The 22,389-nt window shown below is 41.1% G+C and overlaps 1 protein-coding gene across 1 annotated transcript in view; it reads right to left on the bottom strand.

Annotated features, from left to right (window-relative positions):
* The window catches only part of LOC137449628 (protein ELYS-like), a 57,798-nt gene that overhangs the window by 29,347 nt on the left and 6,062 nt on the right, over positions 1-22,389 (bottom strand). The window contains 5 exon segments of the mRNA XM_068155335.1: positions 292-499; positions 1,802-1,982; positions 8,855-9,108; positions 10,294-10,414; positions 19,063-19,238. Of these exon segments, the coding sequence (XP_068011436.1) occupies positions 292-499; positions 1,802-1,982; positions 8,855-9,108; positions 10,294-10,408 (758 nt within the window). The 5' untranslated portion in view covers positions 10,409-10,414; positions 19,063-19,238.

The raw sequence follows: 22,389 nt of genomic DNA, 5'->3' as shown, positions 1-22,389 counted from the left end.
TCAGCTCTATCACATCCTAACTGCTTGGCATAGCTTACAGAAGCCTGCTTTCCACAATTCCTCAATCCACAGGCACAATAAAGGAAACAACTCTAGTCTACTGGGGACAAGGTGGTCTGCTTAATCCATGTATGACTCAATACTATTTCAGAAGAAGATTTATAAACAATCCAAGATTACACTCAAAATTCAGTCTCTGAAAAGCTGATTTTTAAGTTGATATCCTTTTTTAAGCAAAAATTGAGACTTCTGCATCTCCAGGTATGGCCAAATGTAAAAAGCTCCACTTACTCCCTCATCAAAGTTTTCATATTCCATATGGACAGGTAGCCATCTGAAGAGCCCACAACGAGCTGATTGCTTCTGATTATGTAGCAGAGGGTTGATATTCCTGTTTCTGAGGGACTCTGTAATTGAAAACAGAGATTGCTCCCTTCCCTGGTCACAATTTCTCTTTGCTGTGGAACTTCAGCAGGAATTCTAACGGCAACTTCTGGATCTACAAAGACAAAACCACACAATAAATTAATGTGTTATGCCATTTATGCATTTTAAATACTAATGTGACAACATGTATGTGGTAGTTTGAGGCTAGGCCTTTAAAATTTTGTTACAGATTTCCAGCAGAAAAGTAGAAAAATATAAATAAATCACTACTGGATGTAAAAAGGAAAAATAAAGATCATTCTAAACAATATCATTGAAGAAATATCTGCTATAGGACTGGCTGTACCAAACCAATCTTTCTTCTTCTGGGGGCTTCTCTTCTCTGCTTGCTTTGCTTGGGAGACATTAACCTGCTTTTGCCGACCTTAGGTGCATACCACTACTTTCTTTCTGCTCCTTTCTCCCTTTTGGACCTGGGCAGGGGGAGGTGGGGGGAGGCGCAGAGGGACAGAGGGACAGTTTCCCTGGTCTTTGACCAGGGAGCATTTTGTGTTGTTTGTTAGTTGTAAATATCTGTAAAATATTGTAAATACTGTATACTTTGTGTGTATTCATTGCATTCCATTGTAGATTCTAGTTTTGCTCGTAAATATAGCTTCCATTTGCTTCCAACCGAGCTGGTCTGGCGAAGTTAATGTTGGGGGGGGAATCTCAACCCACTACAATGTACAATTTAATTCTAGTGCCCCAGGCAAAACACCCATTTATGGAACATTTGGGTTTGCTATTGCCATTTTGTATATATTCAAAGAACAGAATAACTTTCTGATGGGATAGGTATTCTCACTTGCATTTCAAAAACAGGAAAAAGTGTGACAAATTCTTCTTGGACTCTATAAATCACAAGTTTCAACCTCATGATAAAGCTGTCTGAAGTAACATCAACCCCTGAAGCCATTGCTGTAATAATCAAAACAATATGGATACAAAAATCAGAGATTTCATTCATCTAAATGTTTCATTTTTGGTTAGTTGGATTTATTAAAAAAAACAAAAACAAAAACAAAAACAAGCTTTAAAGTTTGCCCCAAGTTGATTAACAGAAGTAGAAGTACATTCCCATGAAACAGGGCATCTTTAACTCAATTTCCTATCAGGCAACAGCACTCAGATTGTAAAATTCCCACACCTCACAGGCATGAGTCAAAGACTTAAGGACCTTGGGAAGGAAGGGGCATTTACGTTACGAGTATTAAGACACTCCCATTTTCAATCAGTTCAGGACTATACAATGCAAACCCACTGTTATCAGGAGTTATATCTGCATGCTAGTATCTTTGAAGTGGCTTGCATATTGTTTATTTACAACAAATTTTCTTACTTTTAAATTCAAGTTTAAAAACTACAACCTTACCTGACGTTTTGATTTCATTCTGACTGCAAGATAAATCATCCAAACAAAGGTCAACCAGCAGTAGATGACCAACATCTGTACCCACTGCTACCACTCCAAAGAGGCATTGCAGACTCTGATGCAGGTGCTGAGTGCTTGCATTGGCTCCTCCATGACTAGTTATGGGTTCTATAGCAGTTACCTACACCAGAAACTACAAGTTAATATTTAAGATATTTGACAATTTAAATAGAAATAATTCAAAAGTGAAGCCAGAATTGGCACATCAGAAACAAGAATGTTGTTTTAGTGGGCTCTTTGGCTCAGGAATCAGCACACCTTACCACAGGTGCCATGAGGGCACAGTGTGCTTTTATTAAAGGGCAGACAAGGTTACATAACAGCGTAGCGAAACTGAAGGCAAAGCACAAAACAAAAACCACACCTGCATTACCCACAGTACCAGAGAGGCACAAACAGAAAACTAGGCGCAAACCAAAAAGCTAGACAGATGTGTGACCGTTTGAGGCTGTGCCTTTAAGAAAGGGACAGTGCTGGGACACTCTGGCTGAATGTTTTGGAATAATAACGAAAACAATCAGATATTCTAAACTAATTTCACTGGTAGAATGCAACTTTAAGTTTTGAGTTCAGTTGGAATTTTTCTCAGTTTCTCTCTGTCCGCTTCTCCGGCTGAGTTAGCTCTGGTGTTTTATTATTTTTCCTTTTCCTCTTTGTTGGGGAGAGAAAGCTAGGCCTTCTCTCTCAACCCACTACACACATGTTACCATGGCTCTGGAGATTTCAAAATGGTGGGGAGTGGCCGGCACCCCAGCAGGAGTCCCCACTGCTCAACGGAGGATTGGTGCAGCTAACAAACCGATCCGCCAGCATCCCGTGATGTTGGATCAAGACACCCCAGGAGGGCTTGGGTGGCAAAAGCCCCTTCCCATTATACAATCATGTTACATAACCTCCATCCTCTATTGCCCATGCATGAAGCCCGCTCAGGGGTCATGGCACCCCCCACCCAGCAATTGCCTTCCTCCTCTTCATCTTCCTCCAGGTTTGTTTGCCCTCTACAAGGCGCTTGGAGGGAGTTTGTGGTCAGCGAGCAAAACTACAAATTCCTAGCACTACTTTATTTATAAATAAAGTATTTATAAATATTTATAAATAAAGTAAACAAAGAACTTGCAGACTCTTGGTTTTCATAGCTTTAGCCTTATCAGCCAGCTGGGTACTTCTGACCAGACACAAATTAACCCTTTCCTGTTACAAATGTAAATACATAATCAGACTTAAAACCAGAGCATTGTTTCCAATCAAAAAAAGCAAAAAAAAAGTATATAATGTTGTTGATTTCCATTTGCTAGATTTCTGACAGTTATTTAACTAATTAACCTCAGCTTAAATGCTGCATTGTTATTATAGCTTACTAATTTCCATATTCTACTAAGAAATACTTAACTCCAAGGAAACACCCCAAATCAGTTATATTCAAGAATCTTTGTCACATTTGAGAGACTTAGCCTTCTTTGCTGAACAGGTATTAGGAATAATCGTGTCTCTAAGTCAGATGAGGCAACAGTCAAGTTTTCATGATAGACATTCAATAGGAATGAAATGGTTTTTAGAAAGTGTTAAAGGGAGATACTGGCTTAGTAAAATTTACACTAGTCCTCATTTAGAATACAAATAACAGCCAGATGAAGAAAAAAACTTAAGTGCACACTAACACTTTTATTAATATGAAAAAAAAAATAATTAAATCTATCAAAAAATAGCAGCAAAGCAAATAGTAGCTTGATAGATAAAAAGCTAACTGCAGCTAAGGAAGAAGCGCTCACTGCTCTTTAACACACAAAGCAGCCCTCACAGAACTTTATTACAAGGAGAAGAAGACAGACCTTTCAGCAGCCGCCACACATCCCAGGGCAATACTGACCATCATAGCAGAGACACAAACACATTAAGACTGCGGCACTAAAGCTATATAACCAAAGAACACAAGCTATCATTTAGCCTTCTTTCAAAATGTTGACACAATAAAACCAGGAAGATTTACTTCAGCAACAAACTTTTACTTGAAAATAAAACTAAAGAAGTGAGCATCAGAAGGGAGGCTGCTATTTTTGTTGTTGTTTTGGTTTGGGTTTTTTTATTGGGGTTTTTTTGTTTGTTTTTTTCCCCTACCCCTCCAAGGTGTGGAGAAATAATCCAACCACTAAGCCCCAAGTGGTTTTCCTCTCCCATATCAAGCACTTGCTATGACTACTCTGCCTGGCAATCTACTAGAGAATTTGCCTTTCATCTTCATCATAAGAATTCTAACCTTACAAATATCTACAATAATTTAGACAGTTTTATTTTGTTTTGGATTTCCTGCAAATCAAACTGAATTTCCAGACTTCTCTTCTACTCAAAGGACTGTCAAAAATGCTTTGATTATTCAAATTCTTGCTGCTCCAAATTTTGATGACAGTTATGAGGAAAGCAGAGCTACTGTATTTATCTTGCTGCAGAATAGACAAAGTTCAAGTGTTGCTTCTAACTTCTTTTTCTTTCAAGATTTTTTTCACTGTACAACTGGCTCAAAAAAAATCTTTTCCATTTTTGCATACAGTCTTCAAAATATGTTTCCTATTTTTAAAACTTCTGGGTTTTATACAGAAGATGCTGAAAGTGTCTATTTTCCCACTGTTTTACACACTGGCTTTTCATATTCTCCTAGATTACTTCCAGATCATTTTGGGAAGGAGCAAAGAACAGTTTTCTCAGCTCACTAAGTCTGAATGCTCATACAATGCCCTTCTGCCTTATACAGAGCAGGAAAATTTGTGATAGTTCTAAAATATACAACCATTATAAACCAATATACAACCATTATAAACCAATTAATACAATTGTTTGTAATCCAGATTTGGTTTTACTAGAATCCAATTCAAATGATACTCCATTAAAGTTTTCAGTTTTCTGCTGTTTTTCAATGAGATGGCAAGGGGGTTGGAACTAAATGATCCTTGAGGTCCCTTCCAACCCTAACAATTCTATGATTCTATGTCCCCATTTATAAATAAATAAATAAACAATGAGTTAGATTTTTTTTAAACTAATTCCTTTACTGTCTACACATCTACTCTTACACTGAAAGACAGTCACTATAAATACCCTGTCTTAATACACTAATGGCTTGACAACTCAGATCAGAGTCACTCTAAATTAGTGTTAATCTACAGTTTATAGTTTCATAGTTTCATAGTTTCATTCAGGGTTGGAAGGGACCACAAGGATCATCTAGTTCCAACCCCCCTGCCATGGGCAGGGACACCCCACACTAGATCAGGCTGGACAGAGCCTCATCCAGCCTGCTCTTAAACACCCCCAGGGACGGGGCCTCGACCACCTCCCTGGACAACCCATTCCAGGGTTTCACCACTCTCATGGTGAAGAACCTCCTCCTCACATCTAGCCTGAATCTCCCCACCTCCAGCTTCATGCCATTCCCCCTAGTCCTGTCACTACCTGATATCCTGAGAAGTCCTTCCCCAGCCTTCCTGTAGGCCCCCTTCAGATACTGGAAGGCGACAATTAGGTCTCCTCGGAGCCTTCTCTTCTGCAGACTGAACAGCCCCAACTCCTTCAGTCTGTCCTCATAGGAGAGGTGCTCCAGCCCTCTGATCATCCTCGTGGCCCTTCTCTGGACACGTTCCAGCACCTCCACATCCCTCTTGTAATAGGGGCTCCAGAACTGGACACAGTACTCCAGGTGGGGTCTCACCAGGGCTGAGTAGAGGGGGAGGATCACCTCCCTCGACCTGCTAGCCACACTTCTCCTGATGCAGCCCAGGATCTGATTGGCTTTGCGGGCTGCAAGTGCACACTGAGAGCTCATGTTGAGCTTTTTGTCCACCAGCACCCCCAAGTCTCTCTCCTCAGGGCTACCCTCCAGCCAGTCACTGCCCAGCCTGTATTTGTGCCTGGGATTGCCTCGACCCAGATGCAGGACCCTGCACTTGCTCTTATTGAACTTCATGAGGTTGGCCTGTGCCCACCTCTCCAGCCTGTCAAGGTCCCTCTGGATGGCCTCCCTTCCCTCCAGCGTGTCTGCTGCACCACACAGCTTGGTGTCATCAGCAAACTTGCTGAGGGTGCACTCAATGCCACTGTCCATGTCCCCCACAAAGATGTTGAATAAGACAGGTCCCAGGACTGATCCCTGAGGGACTCCACTTGTCACTGGCCTCCACTGGGACATGGAGCCATTGACAGCCACTCTTTGGGTGCGGCCATCAAGCCAGTTCCTTATCCATCTAGTGGTCCACCCATCAAACCCATGTGTCACCAGTTTGGAGACCAGGATGTGGTGTGGGACAGTGTCGAAGGCTTTGCTCAGGTCCAGGTAAACGACATCAGTTGCTCGCCCCTCGTCTATTAACTTTGTCACCTGCTCATAGAAGGCCACCAGGTTGGTCAGGCAGGATTTGCCCTTGGCAAAGCCATGCTGACTGTTCCCAATCACCTCTTCACTATTCTTTTGAGCGAGTAGTGACTCCAGGAGGATCTGTTCCATGATCTTTCCAGGCACAGAGGTGAGACTGACTGGCCTGTAGTTCCCTGGTTCCTCCTTCTTGCCCTTTTTGAAGATGGGGGCAATGTTTCCCCTTTTCCAGTCCGTGGGGACTTCACCAGACTGCCAGGACTTTTGAAATATAATAGAGAGGGGTTTAGCAACTTCATCTGCCAGTTCTCTCAGTACCCGTGGGTGTATCCCGTTGGGTCCCATGGACTGTCCATAGGAGTTATACCCATGTGGAAAACAGTCCAGAAATTAAGGAGCTCATTAAAGTCTTAAAACAATAATGACAAATAATGCAGAAAATGATGTTAAGAATAGATCTGCATCTTACTTTAAAAAGAATCAGTGTAAAAATCAGAGAAATACTCAGGCAGATTAAAAATGCATATTATGCAATGTATAATTTGGAGGTAAGAGTTACAGAACAAATTCAAAACATACAGACAAATGCAAGCTTCACATGCCTGTTTTTGCTTATATTTACTCCCACTCATAGATTAGAAGGTAACAGCCCAACTAGTAACACTCATGTCCTATTTGGTCTGTTCTAACTAATATAAGAGCAAAAGATAGGAATTAAAATGAAAGTGACAGACCAAGTGTGCTTGTCATCAAGAGCATTCAGAGCATAAATGTAAAAATTCAGATAAGCTTTGGCTTTATTCCAAAATTCATAACCCTCACCATGTAACAGCCAACTTTTCCCCCAATGCTTCTTCATATTTTCTCCTGGATAGATTTTTGTGCTATAGCAAAACCCCTTAATACAACTATAGTTATCTACATTTGATTTCAAACAACTTCTATAGACACAGATTTGATATGTGACATGACCCTTCTTAACTGTTTCTTTACCTATTCCCAGCTTACTTAGATTTAATAAATAAAACTTAGCAAACCTATGCCTTTTTTTCACAAACATAATTCACTTATTGATTATCCACTTCTGTCAACGGTTTGCCTTTCCATCTGAAACTCCAGGACTTATCAAGATGATTGACAAACTAACACAGCAAAGCACCAACTCAACTAATTTCTTTAGAAATTACAACACAAATCCACATGACTAGTAATCACACTGCAACATTACACACAAGCGAAACTCCACTAGCAAGTCAAACCAAATTGCATTACAGAAAACTGAGTAATAAAGAAGCATTTATTTGTTGCAGGTTCAAAGATAATAAAAATACAGTCAATCTTAGTCTTCAATTAACTTTAGCTTATTGTTATTTTACAGGAAAATAAGGAGGCTACGGGGCATTATATCATTTGAGTCTATGGGCTATAGAAGACAGAAAATACTAGTAACATTACACCAGTGTATCCCATCTACACAAACAGAATATTAAATAAGCAGAGATTCAAGGACTGCAGATTGAGTCAGCCCTTCAACAATCCATCAGATAAATCACTAAAGGCTCTTCATTTCATCAGAAAAATATGTTCTGCTCTAAAGTCACCTGCTTGCTTGTCTGAGATGAATGGGAACGTATCTAAATAATTTATAACACAACTATGGAAGTTTGAGATATTTTAAATACATTTTCTGACATAACCAGTTAGGAAAACTATGTTACAGACACTTTGAAGAGTGGGGCTTTTTTTGCTTTTTTCATTTTTTCAACTTTTTCTCACCAAAAAAATAATTAAATTATTTTTAACATATTTTTGTCCAGTTCTGGGCCCCTCGGTTCAAGAAAGATGTTGAGTTGCTGGAACGAGTCCAGAGAAGGGCAACAAAGTTGGTGAGGGGTTTGGAACACAAGCCCTATGAGGAGAGACTGAGGGAGCTGGGGTTGTTTAGCCTGGAGAAAAGGAGGCTCAGGGGAGACCTAATTGCTCTCTACAATTACCTGAAGGGAGGTTGTAGACAGGTGGGGGCTGGTCTCTTCTCCCAGACAAGCAGCACCAGAACAAGAGGACACAGTCTCAAACTGCACCAGGGGAGGTTTATACTGGATGATAGGAAGAAATTCTACACAGAGAGAGTGATTGCCCATTGGAATGGGCTGCCTGGGGAGGTGGTGGAGTCACCATCATTGGTGGTGTTTAGGAGGAGACTTGATGGGGTCCTTGGTTGCATGGTTTAGTTGATTAGGTGGTGTTGGATGATGGGTTGGACGCAATGATCTTTAAGGTCTCTTCCAACCAGGTCTATTCTATTCTATTCTATTCTATTCTATTCTATTCTATTCTAGTCTAGTCTAGTCTAGTCTAGTCTAGTCTAGTCTAGTCTATTCTATTCTATATTTTTGTGGAAATGGAGAAGTAGGCAACTATCTGCTGTACAATAAACACATAAAACTCATGTTACTATCAGTAAACTCAAACAATAATGGTATGACTTTACATCAAGCCTCTCCTGACTGGATTCTCTGATGAGACAGTATGCTATTGTAGCACAGGGAAAATACTTCCTAACAAAGAGACACTGCAAAGATTTTCCTGAACCCAACAACATAAAAGCATTGTTCTGATTAAGAAGTACATACCCTTCCTGGAAGAGCAATTGATGTAACCTCTCTTGATATTCCAAGGTCATACAGAGAGAGAACACTTCCCTCTGCTTCTTCCAACCCAATGAGTAGGCCAGTTCTCTTCTGCCAGGAAAATTCCTTTACCACACGAACAGTGGGAGGCTGTTCATTCACTCCACTGAAACGGTATGCAGAGAGCTGTTCTCCTGTCATAGAGTTCACTACCTCAAGTTGAGGACCACATGCCAACCATGCTAGGCCATTTCTGCCTGTAAGAGAAAGAAAGCTGACTAAAGCAAATTTCCAACAGAAGTTTGAAAACAACTGAAATATCACAGTCACTGCCCCTTTCCTTCAATAAAAGTACCTAACAGAAGAAAACCAATTTAGCAAATCAACTATGTAAGATCACCCACTAAAATCCTCAAGCAATACATCTTAATGACCTTATTATTTTTCATTTGTGCTTGCCATTCTAGCTCTCAAGAACTTTTATTGTTTGGGATAAAGATTGCAATATACTGATCTGTAGTCTTTATATCATATTTGACTAGAAATCATCTAAATACAGACAGGAATACAAATCTTAAAGTGTCCTTCAAATATAACAAATCTAAAATAATTAATTTCTAGTTTATTAGCTTTACTGGACATATGCCTACTGTGAGCAGGGATTTGGACTTCAACATGAAATTATCTTAAAGTGGGCACTGCATGAGTAAATTTGAACTTTTACATACGCTGATCAGAGAAAGAATCTGATACATTTTGTTTCACCACACCACTCCAAACTCAAAGTATTAACTCAATTACTGTATTTACAGCCAGGTAGATAAATTTGAACAGATCATAACAGAAGTCTAGACATCCATACAGATGGATGCTTTCCCAGCTCTGCTTTCAGATCACCTAGAAAGTCATCTGTCTAATCTGCTTAGTCACTCCGAGAAACTTTCACTGGTTACTCGTCTGTGTCCTATTAAATACGTTGGAAATATGTCTGCAGTGCTTAACAGTGGGATCCTCTTCCTTCTGCATAATAAAAAGCAGGGGAGGGTTGCTTCTGCAACAGTGTAAGAACTGTTTCTGTGTGTGATGCTCACAGTTTGAGTTGGTACAAATAAATATGTTCCAGAACAAGACCATTACTTTTTTGAAAGCTGCCCTTTATTTAATCAAAATTATTCAGCATGCTACATAAATTATTTTAATGAGATTGTTAATATTTTTAATATTCAACAGGATTGGTGAGGGTTGTTGTGATTTCAAAGTTTAATGACACTACTGTTTAATATTAACATTTTTAATCGTTAAAACATCCTTTTTATTCACTTGCAACCTGGTGCATCTTAACAGAATTAGCCTGACACAGTTGATACCATGACCCTATGCTTCAGGTAATTTCCCCAGACAATAAATTTATTTCAAGACCAAATTTATAGGAACATGCTCACCTCCAGAAATCTTCCCACTCAGCACAGAATTCAGAGTAATCTCATCTTTCCCAAGTGTCTGAATAGTTATCTCTGAAAACTGCAGCAGACTGCTTATTACTTGAGCTGTTTGCATTCTTCACTGTAACAAAAAAAAACAGCATAAAAATTTGTTAGTGTATATCACTGGGCCATTTCTTTCACACTTAGAAAAACTCCCCCTGATATTTTAAGCAAAAACTCTACATTTCATCCAAAACCTAGATTTTAGTCTAAAAAGGCACTAGCGTAACAGATAGTCTGTATCCAAATTCTACAGTCAGGCTTATTTCACTCAAGTGCAGCCTTAGAGATTCTCTTGCAAAGTTTGTGTGAATGTTCTCCAAGCACAAATCTGCAGCAGAAGGTGAGAAGAAAGAATTTCAGCTCTCCATTCAAACAACCCCTAACAACTAAGATCCTGTTTCTGATGCAGACCATTGATTTGATTTCCCTTTAAATGATAAAACAGAATTAACACAGACCAGAGTCAGGTCACCCAGCTGCTTCCTAATTCCAGATTTGCTGTTCCTGTCTAGCATGGCTAAACTAGAAGAAGTTCCTGAAGTCAGTTCTGAAATGATGCTCTCTTACACACTGCTTGTGTACCTGGACAGACAGATGTAGGTGTGAACTGTTTCAACAGACAACACGTCCACAGCCTTCCTAACAGACGAAGACACATCCAGCCTACCACACTGGTATGCCATTGTACCTCTTGCCCCTCACCACACAAAAACACAATGAAGAGAAAAGCCTTCCAAACTCACTGGAGGTCATGTGATCCAACTCCCCTGCTCAGGTACACTGCCCAGGACCACGTCCAGACAGGTTTGGAATATCTAAATTTGAAGCATACTTTTATAGCAGGCCCAAGTTTTTGGGGACTTTTCCCTACCAATTTAAGTATGCCCTCCACCACACAGGTAAAACACCACCACACAATTAATGGCTTCTGTTACAGGGCAGGCACACTCCTGCCTGTACTTCATTGCATTGTCAGTGCAAGCCTTTGCATTCTTGTTAAATTACAAAATCCAGTGGGCTGTAACAACCTCATACTTTATGACCTTACCTAATGAAGGAGTGAGCTGAAGCACTGGGTCTAAGTACAGTGAGCAGGCATCAGGAGGCACTCCCTTACTGAACCTGTATCTCCTGGGATACATAACCTGAGAGACGCATACACAGTGTTGCCTGGGAAACGTACACACAACCCCTCCTGCCTGGATCATGGCCCACTTTGAAGAGTGCCAAGACTGCCTGGCAAGAATAATGGTCACAATGAAAAGTACTGACCAAAGTCAATCATCTTGTGACCCTGTAAACACTGATCCTAAGTGAGGTCCCCAGGATCACAGTGGGCTTTGTCTTGGCATCTCCCTGTGAGCTGGGATGCCTCTCAGGCCAGATTACAGTCATCCACTGTTAAAGCTGATGATGGGCAAGAATGTCCATCTGCAAACATCAACATGAAAGACCATCTGCTTGCAAAAGCCAACACAAGCAAACATGATTAAATCACTGTAATTGGCAGATAGGGAAAGACCTTAATTCTAGGTTAATCTATATCTATATATATATGTATACCTGTATCTATATAGATATATATCTATATAGATATATCTGTGACTTGCTTAGAGAACTTTGTTGAAGCCTTGTATAAATCACTGTATTGAACATAACAGCCTATTGATTAATGACTAATTAAGCATTACTATATAATCATAACACATGATCTTAGGATTTATCATAATACTGTCTCCCACAGCATCCTCCCAGAGAAACTGGCTGCTCATGGCTTAGATGTGTGGATGCTTTGCTGGATGGAAAACTGGCTGGATGGCTGGGCCCAAAGAGTGGTGGTGAACATAGTTAAATCTTGTTGGTGGACAGTCACAAGTGGTTGTGGTGAAGAGGTTATTAAATTTATGAATATGAAATATGAATTATGAAAACATAATTTTTATTAATTATAAAACTATTAATAACCGATGAATCACCAACTTATATACATGTTCTGGTGCACGTTCGTGAACTAGATTCCACAACTGGCTTAGTGTTATAATTATAACGTAATTGAACTATCTATAAACCCTTTCTATATTTATATAACGAAGGGTGCAGTTCTGCCGCTTGGCCACTAGATGGAGACTCGGCGGGACGCGGGCGGCTTCTGGCTATACACAGCAATATTACAATCTTTCTATGCGTCAGCGCTTACTCTGCTAGACGCGGGTACTTTGAACTGAGTGTTAGTGGGTGGAAAGCACGTGGACGATATTCAATCCCCTTCAGACAACAGGGATCGGTCCTGGTCGGGGTCGGTCCGTGGGGTCGGTCCGTGGGGTCGGCCCTCTAAAGTCGGCTCGCACAGCAGGGCGGGACGACGGTGGCCGGTAGGTGGGCTCGAACGACGGAAGCAGGCGAAGCTACGGGGGTCGGCCCGACCACGGCGGTCCTCGGGGCTGATGCAAACAGCCTCAGGAAGAGAATGCGGCTGCGTTAGGCGGCGGATTCTCTTTACCGAGCTTAAAGGAGCAACAGGACTCTCGTAGTGGTCCCAGGTTCGGTGCAGTATAGGCACGAAGAATGCTTTGGTTTTCCCTGAGATTCACAGGGCTCAGAGCGGCACTCGGCGGCTCCTCAGAGCGACACTCGGCGGCTTCTCTCCCGCTACGGCAGGGTTAAGCATACGTGGACTCGGTTATCAATCGAGTCCCTTCTCCCCGGTAACTGGGCAGATCTTACCCTCGGGGGTCAGTCCAGTCCTCCGGTGGCACGATGGGCTCTCCCGGTCGGCACGGCTGGCTGCAGCAACACTGAACTCCTCAGGCTCAGCGAAGGTCCTCCCTCTAGGCTTCTTCACTATGCAGACGCTTCCAGTATGCGTGCATGTATAACAGAAGCTAACAACAATAAGCTCAATGGCAAAGGCTGCAGCTCGAGAGTTACTCTCTCGAGCAAGCACAGAGACAAAGTAAATGAGGGAGCAACGTGTTCACCACTGGGGTGATACTTATAGATTCCTCGAGGCTGGGCTCGACCAATGGGCGCACTCATAAGCAACTGGCTTCAGCCTATAGAAAGCGTGAAGCTAGAATTATGCCCATACTTGGTCTCAGCACGAGCACTGCATGCGCTGGGTGTGTGCAAGCCTGGCTAATGCCTTTGCTTTTGTCTCCCTCCTGGAGAGAGAGGGAACTTGCCCACATGCTGGGACAAGATTCAGTATCGGGGCATAATGTGCCTTCACTACAGTGGTGTTCTGCAGTGTTCAGATTTGGGACCTGCTCTGTTTAATGTCTCTATTAATGATCTGAACAGGAGACTGAATGCACCCTCAGTAAGTTTGCAGATGACACCAAGCTAGGTGTCACCATGCTAATCTTCTTCAAGGTAGGGAGGCTCTACAGAAGGATCAGGACAGGCTGGATCAGTTGGCTGAGGCCACGTGCCAGGTCCTGTTGCAGATTTTAGTTTCACTGCAATTTGGGATAAGGATACTTAATTTCAGTTTAAAGGAAAAGTAGTTAAAATGTTATGTTCTGCAAGCATCAAAATATTTCAACCATCAAAAAGTTCAGGAATCTCAAGCCCAGTGATAGCTATTTTAATTTTAGTTTCTGTGCAGTAGTTAGAGAAATAATGAGAAATAAATAGGTTAAGAATTGGACCATTCAGTGCAAACACTGAAATAAGAATGTCAGATAAGATCTTCTGTTTCCTAAGACAAGGCAGAGCATGAAGCAGCAGAGGGTCATTTCTTACTAGTCAAATGCTCCAGAAGCAACAGTTAAAAACTGTATCATATTAGATTCCCTCGTTACATCTGACCAAATATTATTGATTCATGTACATGGAACACACTAACTTCTGTGGGATATACATGCATCCAAGAACACCATATGTTTAACAATTGGAAAAATACAACAATTTGGCTCCTCTACCAACAATACGAGTTCCACCAAGCAGCATCTTCAGGGCAAGCATCTTCATACTCATTTGTCAATATGATGCACAACCAAACTAGACAAACATCTCACTAATACTTAAAAGGCCATCTCTCTTTAAATCTTCAGCCTTTAAGAGGAGAAGAATGACGCAAAAGTTGTCAACTCTATATTTGCCTTTGTGAAGTCATGTTCTAGTAATAGGGCTCAAATGATTGCATTCTTAAAGAACTAGTTTTCTTTTACTTGCATCAAGATATATCATAGCTATTCTAATGGAGTCAAAAGCAAATTTTCAGGTCAACTGAGATGAGAGATCATAGCATGAGTAAATGGCTGCTGTCACAAGGCCTTAGTCATTTTCAGAACAAGTGGGATTTGAGGCCTCTATTTCACTGTGTTAATCAGCTAGGTATTAAATCATTTACACTGCAATCACTGATGTCAAGAGTGACATCAATCCAGTCTATGAGGAGTCTGCAGTTCAATTTGAAAATATCATGGGGAGGCAGAAGGTGGGGAAGAGAGCTATTTTTAACATTACACTTTGTGAAATTATTTTCTGTAGGTATATAAGAGGGATAATTCTCTAGAGGACAGAGAACAAGGCTTTCAAATAAATTATTTCAGTATTCAGCAGAACTACAGTACTGCTTTGTCATTTAATAATCCACAGGAATCCTTTCTTGCTTTACATACTCCTGCCATAACCATTATGCAACAATTAGCTAAAACCCCTAGAAAGTATTAATGCTGATTAAAAAATGTACAGCATTGTCTGAAACAATTTTTAATAAACTGGTTGTATTACAATTGTAAAAACGTACCAATGAGCATACATGTGTGATGCACCTCATAGTATCTAGAAGTTCATGCCTAAACAGTAGTATGATCATCTGAGAGACACATTTACAAATTCTGTATTAACAGCATCGTGAGCCTGAATTTGTACTTCAAATGGTACAGATCTTCTTACAGTTTGCTGACAAGGAGAGTAACTGCGAAGCAGTGTCATGCAGACTGTCATAAAATTCAAGTCTTTCAAGCTTCTAGATGTTGCTCTATAGAAAAACTCTTATTTGCAAATAACTGATTAAAGTTTCTGTCCATTCAAGATATTCTCACTAGAAAACAATAAATTCTCTGGTTTCCACTGTATCTGCAGAAGTTAATTCCAACAGAATATTTTGAATTAATTTGTATTTTCTAAAAAATAAGTTAATTCCAACAGGATTATTTGAATTAATTTGTATTTTCTAAAAGAGAAATGTAGAAAGAAATCACAGAATGCTAGGGGTTGGAAAGGGACCTTGAAAGATAATCGGGTCCAACCTCCCGGCCAGAGAAGGATGACCTGCACAAGCCCTATGAGGAGAGGCTGAGGGAGCTGGGGTTGTTTAGACTGGAGAGGAGGCTCAGGGGAGACCTTATTGCTCTCTACAACTACCTGAAAGGAGATTGTAGACAGGTGGGGGTTGGTTTCTTCTCCCAGACAACCAGCACCAGAACAAGAGGACACAGTCTCAAGCTGTGCCAGGGGAAGTTTAGGCTCAAGGTGAGGAGAAAGTTCTTCACAGAAAGAGTGATTGGCCACTGGAATGTGCTGCCCAAGGAGGTGGTGGAGTCACCATGCCCAGAGGTGATCAAAAAAGGATTGGATGTGGCACTTGAAGCCATGGTTTAGTCATGAGGTGTTACGTAATAGGTTGGACTTGATGATCTCTGAGGTCTTTTCCAACATTATTGATTCTATGATTCTTCTATGATTCTTCTATGATTCTATGACCTATACCAGATCACACAGGAACTCATCCACAACTCCCCTGGGCACCCTGTCAGCAGGTGCTACAGAGGACAGCCTGTCTCACTTTTCATTCTCTTCCCCTATAACACAAGGTTAAGTCTTCTCTTTTCCAGGCTAGAGTCTCAACTCTCCCAACCTTTCCCCACATGAGGTGTTCCAGCCCCTTGATCATCTTTATAGCTCTTCTCTGGACTTGCTTTGGTAGCTTTGTATCTCTCATGTACCAGGTGGCCCAGATCTGGACACTGTATTCCAGGTGTGGTATCCAGTCCTGAACAGGACCTGCCACTGGCCTATACCACTACTGAGTTGCCTCTGACTGGGTTTTTTATCACTTATGGGTTCAGCTAGTATTCTTTCCACCTTGAAATCAGTAAATAACTAAGAGCAGATCCTCCTTTAACTAAAAAGAGTATTTGAAATTACTTTGATGGATTTTAATACAAGTGTGTCCTTTGAGCATTGATATATTGTGGCAGAGACTGCTGGAAACTTAGGAAACTCTGGAACATTGAAAAGTACTTGAACAAAGTACTTGAAAAGTAGAAACCAGGAATATAAAGAAACAGGAACACGCACACAAGGCCACAATCTTGATGTCATGGAAATATATTCGGAAGATTTTGTCAAGCTAAAGAGGGGTTAGACATGGAGAGGTACATTTGAAAATATTAGATCTGTGAAGAGTAGGAAGAAAGAACAAAAGGTCACAGATAGAGTTCTGAAAAAGGGGACCAGTGGAGAGAGACAGATAATAGAAGAGAAATATGAAAGGAACAAAGTAACATGTGTTCTCCTTCCTTGACTTTGAAGACTGATGGCATGCTCAGCAGTGTCAAAAGTAAGAGGGGAACTCAGAAGAACAGGGATGTAATACAGGCCTTTTAGGAAAAAAATAAATAGAAAACTGGAGCACAGAAATCGTAATGGCCATTTAGGCTGTTACAGAAAGCAATTGTGATCAACAAGATACTTGAAAAATTAAGTGATAAAAAAGAAGCCTAAGCAAGGTAAAGACTACGTAAAGTGTTCATTGTAATTAATGACATATCCAAGTTGCAGTTTATGAATGTGATTTGTGTGACATAACTAGTAGTTTATTGAACGTTTTAAGAATCACTGTATCAGGTACGGGAGGCATCTCTCACCATCTCACTCACCATCTCTCTCACACAGCTGGTCTCAGCTAGAATATCTAGCATACTTTCCAGTCTTAACAGGTCAATTACCATTTGAACAGACTTTTCAAGCATGTAAACAAGCAGATTTGCTGCCTTTTGGAAAAAAAAAACAAACAAAACCAGAATTGGATATGGCCTAAAATTCTATCTGATAAAGAGGGCTTATAGGCAAATCCACTAAAAGGCCATTATATGACGTTTGATGTCCTCTAGAGCTAATTATTTCACAGATTTCCCCCAGATCCTCCCTGAAGAAATGTAAAAATCAGTCATTTTTATAAATGGTTGCTTGAAACACTATCCATGGGAAATACTTTAATAAAATACAATTTTCTGGAGAAAGTGTTCTCATAACAAATGTAGGAAACAGAAAAAAAAGAGCACCATGTTCAAAAGAAACAAGATAAAGTACTTTTTCACAAAATCTACAAAACTGTGGATGCTGAGAGTATTCTTTTTAGGTGGATTCAGAAGTAATTTACAAATGGATAGATTAAAAGTCAGTCAAGGGATACTAAACACAGAATACAGTTGCAACTCTAGCTCAGAAAAGTAATTTACAAATGGATAGATTAAAAGTCAATCAAGGGATACTAAACACAGAATACAGTTGCAACCATGGCTCAGAAAATCCTCAAGCTATGTGTGGCCAAACACTAGGAGGGGTAAACCAGATCTACTATTTCATAGTTACTTCATTCTCAGATTCTTTTAACAGAGAGTTGGTATTTACCACCATTAGAGACAGAAAACTGGATTACGTGGATCTCATCTATCCACAGACTCAAATAACACATACAGAATTCTCTGTTTAAAAGCTCTGCTAAAATGCTGCCATACATCTAATGCTTCATAATTAACATAAAGGCCAGTTTTATCCCTGGGACAAGAAAAGGAGAAGGAAGAATAGGAAGGAGAGGAAAGAAAGAATATCTTTCCTATGGCTTATCTAAAGACAGATTCAACCTCAGAGCACAAATTGAATACTCTAGTTTTCAGAAACTGTGCACTGTATCAGGAAGCCTGAGGCCAGTGCATATCAGTAAAGTAATTCAGAAGATTTGGACATACTCAGGCTCCCTGCTCCAGATCCTGCTTCCTTTGTCAGGATCTAGTATATCAAACTTTTAGGATAAGCAATTCTACTAATTAACTCTGTGCTCTTTCACAAACCAAGGAGGGAAAATAATTTTATTTAACTAGGTCATGCTTTAACATGCATTCATCTGCATCTGCATAATAGGCTCAAGGATCCTGCTTCAGAGATAACAGGGGCCAACTTCAACTCATGTATACAAGTAGAGGGTAATTAATAGGAATTTTGATTTTCTAGTTCAGCTGATGCACCAAATATAGGGATAGGAAAGAGAAGTACTTCACCTACAAATAAAAATGCAAACTACCCAAACTTTATTTCATTCATAATTAACCTTTTTTACCAGACCTCTAATGGCATGCCTTTAAATTACTCTCAAATGACTCTCAGGGTTGGAAGGTGGAGTAAGAAAAATCATGCATATTTGGAATAAAAATTAGTCATGTTTGCTGAAATTGCAAGACTGATTTTGCAAGCAGCATAGTATGAACAAATACTGATCTTAAGATTCTTCTAGGATTAGCAGCATCAGTTCTCCTATGTGTTGAGCTCTTCCGCGTGATATATTTGAAATTCTGAAATTAGACAGAGATAGTCAGCAGAAAATCCAGTACAGCAAATCCCTCAGAAAAAAACTGTAATTTGCAAAATACCCACCTGTCTACCTACATGAAAAAGGGGAGAAAGGCAGAGCTCAGCAAAGTCCTCCATACTTACTCTTTAACTGATGTGATGGCCTGAAAGAACTTCTCCTGACTCCAGTGAAATAGTTTAGGGATGCCTCTAGGGATTGTTTTTGTATTTACAACTTCCATTGAATACTGATCGTCTGATGCTCAAGCTTCACATTCCGGGTTTTGGCACCAGGAGCACAGGATTTCTTCCTATTTCCACTAAATTTACAAGAGCACAAATGACAGAATTCTACAAGCTAGAAAGAGCCAAATTTTTATGATGTTACAAAATCCATCAGCTCTCAAGGCACATACCAAAATGGGTATCATCACGCAGATTTTTCAAGAGAAATTCCAAAGAGGGAGTTTATCCTCCTATCTTCAAGTGTCTTCCACAGAACAAATGGACACATGCACGTTTCTAAATTGTTTACTATCACACTAAACATGGAGTCCCTTTCTCAACTTGTTAAAATTAAACTTGAATACAGTAACAGCAACAAGAAAGTTGCTTCAAGACAGTTGCTTGGCTTAGTTTTTGTTTAAATCAACCAAGAGAAAACCCAAACATTTTAACTAATTTTCTACCTTCAAAGGCACACCTGCTTTCCCAGTTTTTATTTTTTTTTTAGGAAATGAATGGTAGCCCAGATAACTCACATTTGCCCCATTATGACATGGGGCTCACGAATGACAGTCTCATGAACAACATGTAATCAATGGCTAAATACTGTTACCTTTTAAGATTCAAACTGACTGTTTATAAAGTTTTAGAAATCCTTACCTCACACTTCTGTCCTTGGAAAGGCTGAGGGGGCTGGGATTGTTTAGCCTGGAGAAGAGGAGGCTCAGGGGGAGAGCTTATTGCTGTCTACAACTACCTGAAGGGTGGTTGTAGCCAGGAGGGGGTTGGTCTCTTCTCCCAGGCAACCAGCACTTCAATGTGAGAGTCGTTAGCCACTGGAATGGGCTGCCCAGGGAGGTGGTAGAGTCACCATCCCTGGAGGTGTTCAAGAGGGGATTGGACGTGGCACTTGGTGCCATGGTTAATCATGAGGTCTGTGGTGACAGGCTGGACTTGGTGATCTTTGAGGTCTCTTCCAACCTTGGTGATTTTGTGATTCTGTGGATCAAGGTTGTTGCTAATCCTCCTGAAAAAGGCCTTAACGTTATGATCTTTGACTTCTGGACCAAAAAAGGTGTGGTTGTATGGATCATATTACAGTCTATTTCATGTTTGGGAGTAATAATATCCACAGAGTAAAAAAATCGCAAGCTACGGTTTCCTTCCTTATCCTCCATACCTCCTGTTTTATTTCTCCTTCAATATCAGTATCAGTATCATGCACATTCTAGCTCCTCACACTCTATTTACAGAATCACAGAATCACCAAGGTTGAAGAGACCTCAAAGATCATCAAGTCCAACCTGTCACCATAGACCTCATGACCAGACCATGGCACCAAGTGCCATGTCCAATCCCCTCTTGAACACCTCCAGGGACGGTGACTCCACCACCTCCCTGGGCAGCCCATTCCAATGGCTAACGACTCTCTCTCTCTCTCTCTCTCTCTCTCCTCACCTTGAGCCTAAACTTCCCCTGGAGCATCTTGAGATTGTGTCCTGTTGTTCTGGTGCTGGTTGCCTGGAAGAAGAGACCAACCCCCTCCTGGTTACAACCACCCTTCAGGTAGTTGTATTTTGGAAAAAAACCCCAAAAAAAACAAAAACAACCCAACAAACTTCAAGCTTTATTATCCTATTGCAATGGTGGGAAAATGAATTTATTTCCCCTCTAGCTGAAAGACAATTAAATCCCAATCTACCCTCTGAGTGAGCAACACAATGATTACTGAAGGAATGGCAAGTACCAGTTCTTGAATCAAGCTTCATTCACTCTGTGGAAGGTTGCCTTTAGAGAATGGTTCAGTGCAGTACATTTTTAGAAGGAAGCATTTTCCTGAAAAAATGCAGGTGCTTGAAAAGGAGTTATGTGATTTGCACAGGTCATTATTAGTAGTTTGTTTTTTACTGACTAAAGATCCACAATTTAAAGAAAAGCTGTATCAGTAATTAATATGTTAATTACTTTGGATTAGGTTACACTCACAGACTCTACATATGGAAGCTAGTGAAGAGGAAAAGGCTGAGGTACTCAATAACTTCTTTACCACAGTCTTCACTGCAAGGGCCTCTAGCCACACTCCTGATGTTATGGGAGACAATGTCAGGGATGGGGAGGAAGAACTGCCCATTGTAAGTGCAGATCAGGTTCGTGATCACCTGAAGAACCTGAAAGTGTTCAAGTCCATGGGACCTGATGGGATATACCCACGGGTACTGAGAGAACTGGCAGATGAGGTTGCTAAACCCCTCTCTATTATATTTCAAAAGTCATGGCAGTCTGGGGAGGTCCCCACAGACTGGAAAAGGGGAAACATTGCCCCCATCTTCAAAAAGGGTAAGAACGAGGAACCAGGGAACTACAGGCCAGTCAGTCTCATCTCTGTGCCTGGAAAGATCATGGAACAGATCCTCCTGGAGTCACTACTGACTCAGAAGAATAGTGAAGAGGTGATTTGGAACAGTCAGCATGACTTCACCAAGGGCAAATCCTGCCTGACCAACCTGGTGGCCTTCTATGAACAGGTGACAACATTAACAGATATGGGGCAAACAACTGATGTCGTTTACCTGGACCTGAGCAAAGCCTTCGACACTGTCCCACACCACATCCTGGTCTCCAAACTGGTGACACATGGGTTTGATGGGTGGACCACTAGATGGATAAGGAACTGGCTTGATGGCCACACCCAAAGAGTGGCTGTCAATGGCTCCATGTCCCAGTGGAGGCCAGTGACAAGCGGAGTTCCTCAGGGATCAGTCCTGGGACCTGTCTTGTTCAACATCTTTGTGGGTGACATGGACAGTGGCATTGAGTGCACCCTCAGCAAGTTTGCTGATGACACCAAGCTGTGTGGTGCAGCAGACATGCTGGAGGGAAGGGAGGCCATCCAGAGGGACCTTGACAGACTGGAGAGGTGGGCACAAGCCAACCTCATGAAGTTCAATAAGAGCAAGTGCAGGGTCCTGCATCTGGGTCGAGGCAACCCCAGACACAAATACAGGCTGGGCAGTGACTGGCTGGAAAGCAGCCGTGAGGAGAGAGAATTGGGGGTGCTGGTGGACAAAAAGCTCAACATGAGCTCTCAATGTGCACTTGCAGCCTGCAGAGCCAATCAGATCCTGGGCTGCATCAGGAGAAGTGTGGCCAGCAGGTCGAGGGAGGTGATCCTCCCCCTCTACTCAGCTCTGGTGAGACCCCACCTGGAGTACTGTGTCCAGTTCTGGAGCCCCTATTACAAGAGGG

The sequence above is a fragment of the Melanerpes formicivorus genome, unplaced genomic scaffold (genome assembly GCF_026170545.1).
Source record: "Melanerpes formicivorus ecotype bairdi unplaced genomic scaffold, bMelFor1.0.p_v2 SCAF_2, whole genome shotgun sequence".
Classification (NCBI taxonomy): domain Eukaryota; kingdom Metazoa; phylum Chordata; class Aves; order Piciformes; family Picidae; genus Melanerpes; species Melanerpes formicivorus.
This window is presented reverse-complemented; position numbering and strand designations above follow the sequence as displayed.